This window comes from Elephantulus edwardii, unplaced genomic scaffold (assembly GCF_000299155.1).
Source record: "Elephantulus edwardii isolate Elephantulus edwardi_28Jun2011 unplaced genomic scaffold, EleEdw1.0 scaffold00153, whole genome shotgun sequence".
NCBI classification, from domain to species: Eukaryota; Metazoa; Chordata; class Mammalia; order Macroscelidea; family Macroscelididae; genus Elephantulus; species Elephantulus edwardii.
This window is the reverse complement of record NW_006399903.1, coordinates 5326764-5333342: the sequence shown is the minus strand read 5'-3', so window position 1 is coordinate 5333342 and position 6579 is coordinate 5326764. Positions and strand designations below refer to the sequence as shown.

Below are 6579 nucleotides of genomic sequence, written 5' to 3'. Positions count from 1 at the left end.
TCTCTCCTCTCTCCTCCCTCCTCTCTTTCTCTTTCTCACACATGCACACATACACACACAGTCTAAACAAATGTTATAATAATAATAATTTATGAGACTTACACTCAATAAGACATACTGTCCTTAAAATGATTGCTTTGAAGCTCAGTAGTGACCATCCAGGGACCTTATTTCAACAACAGGAAAATTCACTTCCTGAAAAACAGAATCAAATTTCTCAGTATCACGCAACAGGGATTATAATATGAATAATTAAATTTCCAATTGTGAATACCATCACTCAAACTGAGGCTGCCTCCGTGCCAAGAACAGCGGTGGCCAGGCAGTGAGGCGATAACACTTGGGGAAGCTTGTCCGGCAGTGGAAGAGTTCAGACCTGGATGGACGCCGTTCCCCCCTCGCCGTCATCCATCTGTACTGCACACACTGTCCTGCGCACCCTCCAGAGCACCTTCCATGGGACAAGTCTAATGGTCCCAGTGACACAGAACTTCTCGGATCTCAGGGAGGCTCTGGGTGTGGGGGTCCTGGGGCATGAAGAAACAGAAGCAAGTGGCAGTCCAGTGGGACCATCAACTCTCAGCAGGACCTCTGGGAAATTCCTCACAGAGGGACTAGCAGAACTTGAGTCCTGAAGAATGGGTAGGAATTGACCAAATCCTTCAGTGTCCCAGCAAGCTAGGTAAGCCCAGGTTTACCTGTGTTTCCTTTTCAATCTATAGTGAACAATTTCACTTTTTTTTAAACCACCTTAAAGATTCTGCTTCTAAATATGTAGAATCTGTTTCTTCTCCAACCTCACTGCACTTTCCTACAGAATCAAAGCTTCTTCTCACGTTGACAATCTCTAGTAAGGATAAGAGTACTCAGACAGCGAGGTAAGAACAAGCTTACTATGCTTGTTTACTCATCTGCCATGATTTACTAGTTGGTAGATTAGTCAGCATTCGGCAAGTCTGGTGTCAGGGCCCTCTAGAAATTAGTGAGGAGCAAGGATATAATTTTGAAGACTGAGGTGTATCTGACTCAGTCCATGTTCTTTTCAATCACCCGAGAGCTTGACAATGAACAGGGATGACAGAATTGATGCCTCTGAGCTATAGTGTTGGAGGAGAGTCTTGAACATCCCATGGATGGCCAAGAGAACAGATATGCCTTGGAGAATGTGCAGCCAGAATGTTCCTTGGAGGCAAGAATGACAAAGCTTTATCTTACATATGCTGGGCATGTTTCTAGGAGAGGCAATTCCTTGGAAAGGGACATGATGCTTGGAAAAGTGGAGGGACAGTGAAAGAGAAAAAGACCCTCAACGAGGCAGATTGACACAGTGACTGCAGCAATGGGCTTGAGTGTGTCAGAGATTGTGAGGATGGCACAGGATCGGTAAGGGCTCGGGTCTGTTGTTCATAGGGTTGTTATGAGTCCTACTCAACTTAATGACACCTAACAACAACAGATAGTAAATAAGCCCAAGTAAACCTGGGCTTACTGGGCAATCATCACTGCAGATTAGTAAGTAAACACAAATAATCCATTACCTTGTATACTGAGTAACGGTGACTGTTGTTGTGTACCATCAAGTTGGAGTTGACTCTCCAGTGAGTTTTTGGAGGCAGTTAATTGCACAAAAGGAGACTACCCAACTTTGTCCTGTGGAACAGCTGTCAGATTCGATTGCCTTTGGATTGACAGCACAATTCCTTACCACTGGGCCACCAGAGTTCCCTACTCTGCAATTTTCACTACAGATTAGTACATAAACACAAGTACACCTATGGTTACTTAGCTTACTAGGTGATTTTCTCAGAAGTCAGACAAAGCCCACAGAGCACTCAGGAACAGCTGAAGGGTAAAAGAGGCTTCCAGTAAGGGGGAGAGTTTTGGGGGGCTGGGGAGCACTGGGTGCTGATGTGAGTAAGAACAGCTCTCCCAGGCTGGCTAGGTAGTGTGGACTGACTCTTCTTCTTCTTCTTCCTTTTCTTTTTTTTGTTTTGTTTTGTTGTTTTTTTAAGTTGATGTTAATGAAAGTTTACAGAGACTTTGGATTTCCATTCATTCATTGTGGTACTTTTCTCCCTGCCCACTTATCAATCCCTTCCCTCAAGTCCACTCCACTATGCTACCTTCAGACTGACTCTTCTAAATAGCCAAAAGGTGACATTCAAACAGCAGAAGGAAAGATTTGTCAAGGTCATCTTGGGGTGGTAGAAACCCTCTTTGAAACCCAGATTGGACACTTCTAGGTCTTAAGTTCAAGGGTGGAGTGCAATCAATTGTAATCATCTCCACCAGGGACTTTAAAAGTATTCTACAGAATGAAGCAGTAGGCAGCAGTTGCATAAAGTCACTACAGTTAAACCCTGAAGCAGTGGCTCTGAAACAGATGGAAATGTCTCCATTATTAAAGGAGCTCCCCAGCGCTGCCCAGTGTAAATAAAACCCACCATGTGACTTCTCCTAAGCATCAAGTTTCCATTTCTTATAGGAGAACGTGTCAGTCACCGAAAATCTGCCAGAGTAAGTGTTGTGGGCCTGTTGTCGGGGTCTGGTATGGAGTTCCCTTTTCTTTCTTTTCCCCTGCACCCCAAAGGTTAGCAGCATTACGTATGCACAGCCTGTTGCTTCTGATGATGGGCAAAGACTCAGTCATCCAGAATTTTACTGTTTCCAGAATTAGATTAGCTGTCATCTAGCAATTGATGTGTCATTTTCAGAGGTCATGATTGGTCCAGATTTGTCTTTCTGACTTCATTTCTCTTGATTTATACATTTTAATGAGATGAGATTCCAGAGAACCTCACATGTTGAACAGTTTCTTTCCAGGTTTGCCCTTTATCAAACTGGGATGTGACAAAGTTTAGTTTTAATTTTCACATATGTGTATATCAACCACGGATGTCAAGTTTGACTCATAGAGACCCCTGTATCTAGTTTTCAGACCTGTAAATCTTTGCTAGTGGAGATTGCCTGTCTTTCTTCCACGAAGCAGCTGGTGGATTTGAACTGCTGACCTGTCAATTAGCAACACAACATGTAGCTCACTGCACCACCAGGGTGGCTGGCTGTACATATATAGTTTATATGGAAAGCGGCAGTGTGTATGCTACTGCTGTTAATAGTGTTGAATCTGTGTCCACACCATGCGTGCAAAACAGAACTGCCCTGAAGATTTTTCCAAGCTATGACTTTTCAGAAGCGAATTGCCAGGCCTTTCTATTGAGGATCTTCTAGAAAGGAAGGCGACCTCCTCTTGTGTGGTTTACAGCCTCTGAAAACGCACCAGAGAGTCAGCTATGAGTTAGTTCCAACTCCAGCAATGAGCTGATGAGATGAGGCCTGGTATATATGTGGGTGATTAGACTTAGAAATGGTGGTGGTGGTATTATGGGGTAGCTTAAATGCTACACCTCTCTGAAGGTTGGCATCCAACAGTGACCCCATGAAACAAATATTGGAAATCTCCTCCTATGACATTTACATCCTCTGAAAACTCCCTGGAGGATCTGCTATGAGTCGGTTCTGACTCAACAGCAAAAAAAGATTAAACATAATAATAAAAAAAAAATTGAATTTTCTGAGAAATAGCATAGGAAGCTCTATTCTTCTTTTGTGCCACATACTTTGGGCATGTTGCCAGAAGGGACCAGTCCTTAGAGTGGAACATCATGCTTGGAAGGGTAGAGGGTCAGACCAGGAGAGAAAGTGCTGGATGGAGTGGATTGACACAGTAAGTGGGGTACTGGGGGTAGACGTGTAGGAGACAGTAAGTTAGCTCAGGAGAGGGCAAGGTGCAGAGCCATTTTCCAGGGTCACTGGTCATAGTCGGCTGGTCAGCGCATGACAGCAACAACATAAGGAGCTCTGATATTGTAGTCCAAAAGGAGAAAGTCTGCTAAGCTCCAAGTCAACACGTGTTGGGAGGCTGGGATTCAGCAGTGGCTCTGCAGGAGGGGGATGAGCATTCCCTTCATGTAATAATGTGTAGCCTCTTGATCACCTGTATTTATGACTTAATGGCAATGCTTCTGTCTGAGTAACTGTGGGCCTTTGGTAGGTGCCATCCAGTTGGTTGACACTCACAAGGACACTTCTGAGAAAAATGAACAATAACCCCCTTCTCCCCACTCTGAGCATCCACACAAGTGTCCTCTGATTGTGAGCACTCTTGAAGGCTCTGTATAAATCTGTCTCATCCTGGGCCTGGCTCTTTTCCACTGGCCTCCTTCTTTACCAAGCGCCAGGTCCTTCTGTCGGAATTGATACCTCTTGATGACATGAGCAAAGTAGGTGGAAAGAAGTCTTACATGCCGTTTGTATGTATTGGCATAATTTATTCTTTAAAAAATATTACTTTACATCCTGTATATTTAAAATTGCCTCATTTAAAGTGCAACAATGAATGAATGGAAATCCAAAGTCTGTAAATTTTCATTAAAATTAATAATAATAATAATAATAATAATAAAACAATTACCTCATTTAAAGGCATTAAGAATATACTTGAGACAATTAGCTTATAGTTTATCAGAAGTAAAGGTCCTTATCACCCCATTACAACAAAATGCTGTGATTTATAACAAAGCTCAAAGTTCTGATCCTCATGACGCCTACCGATTAAGTCAAAGCCTTATAAAGATGTCACTTTATACACAGTGTAGTTATCTAGTAAATTAGTCAAAGAGTATAAAATTGCTTTAAGATGTTACCCCACTCCCCTGGGGAAAGTAAGACTTTGAGAGCCAGGGAGAAGAGTGAGAATGATTCCAATTTTCTTATAAAATTATGGCAGTGTGTGGTTTTTTAAAAAAAAATTTACAAAAATGCTGAACCTTAAGGCAAAGCATTTTCTATTTCATTTTCCCAATGAGAAACAAATATTCACTAAATAGTCTCACAACCATTTCATGCTTTTGAAAAGTTTTCTATACACAACATGGCTTTTTGGAGAAATCACCTTTTCCTCACATTAAAAGCAAAGTCACTGTTGTCAAGTTGGGACCAAGGTGTAGCTGACCCTCCAGCAGATTTTCGGAAGCTGTAAATCACATGGTAGGATGTCGCCTTTCTCCCACCAGAGAAGCACCACCTTTGTGTTATCAGTGCAGCTCCCTCAACTACACCACCAGACCTCACTAGTACTTTTTAATACTACGTGTTGGAAAACAAACAAAGCTTCACTCAGGGATGCACAGCATGTGAAGTCAGTGTATGTATCTCAAACTCAGCATCATCAAGTCAGAGCTGACTTACAGCTGACCTTCCATTGCACGTCAGAGGCTGTAAACAGCACAGAAGAGATTATGCCTCTTTCTTAAGTTGTTTAGGGGAGGAGTAGAGTACTCTGTTCCTGGAGGTTGGTTCATGCTTGGTCCCTTACCAAGACAGCCTTCTATTCCTTTTACCTTCCTGTAGCTGCTGCAGTGTATATGGCGGGCATTGACACGGAGAAGGAACATGCCAATGCCAAGAAGATCCTGCTAGATACAGGCAAATTCTTTCAGATTCAGGATGATTACCTAGATCCTTCTGGTGACCCGAGTGTGACAGGCAAGATTGGCACTGACATCCAGGACAACAAATGAAGCTGGCTGGTAACTTAGTGTCTGCAGTGGGCCTCTCCAGAACAACACCAGATCCTACAGGACACTTATGGGCAGAAGGAGATGGAGAAGGTGGCCCGGGTGAAGACACTGTGTGAGGAACTGGAGCTGCCTGCTGTGTTCAAGCAGTATGAAAAGTTCCGGCCACCTGATGGGACTTATAGAGCAGTACGCTGCTCCCCTGCCCCCAGCCATATTCCTGGGACTAGTGTACAAGATCTACAAGAAGAAAAAGTGACTCTAAACATGGCGGGAGGTGGGGACTGAGAGGGGGAGGTCTCTTAATAAATTATTGTCTTTAAAAAAGTGGTTTGGACTTTGCAAGCGACGCCAAAGTGCGCAGCTGGGCCTGTGGGTGTAGCATTCTGAGGTCATCATCTTCTGCCTGAGAAAAGATGGTCAACGTCTTGAAAGGAGTGCTTATAGAATGTGACCCGGCCATGAAGCAGTTTCTGCTGTACTTGGACGAGACCAACGCCCTGGGGAAGAAGTTCATCACTCAGGACATCGATGACATGCATGTCTTCGCGGTGGCCGAGCTGGTCTCCGTCCTCCAGGAGCGAGTAGGTGAATTAATGGACCAAAATGCATTCTCCCTCACCCAGAAGTGAATAGAATAGCTCCTGACCACGTAGGGGCCTTCAACAACCAACTCGAAAGAGACTTGCTGTCCAGTAGCCTCTGAATGGCTAGACCTGCGCATGCTGGGAAGCATGCCGGGAGAGAGACAAAAGTTGTGTGTACACTTCAGTACGTACTCCCTGAATTAAAAAGGGAAAATGTGACAGCAGCTGTTTATACAGTTGTCTGTAAAAAAAAAAAAGTGGTTTGGATATTTGAGTCCTCCCTTTATGAGTAAGGCCAAAAAGCAGGAAGAACCATCCCAGTGGCCAGTCCTTGGAGAACATCAAACTTGGAAGGGTGGAAGGTTAGCGTTAAAGAGAAAGTCCCAGAACAAGATGGATGTTATGTGCCGTCG

At 43.8% G+C, this 6579-nt stretch overlaps 1 protein-coding gene across 1 annotated transcript; it reads left to right on the top strand.

Moving 5' to 3' along the window:
* The first annotated feature begins 5995 nt into the window (after window positions 1-5995).
* LOC102869232 (general transcription factor IIH subunit 5-like) lies at window positions 5996-6211 on the top strand. The gene has a single exon (XM_006895009.1). The coding sequence runs from the start codon at window positions 5996-5998 to the stop codon at window positions 6209-6211; it is 216 nt and encodes a 71-aa protein (XP_006895071.1).
* The last annotated feature ends 368 nt before the right edge of the window (window positions 6212-6579 follow it).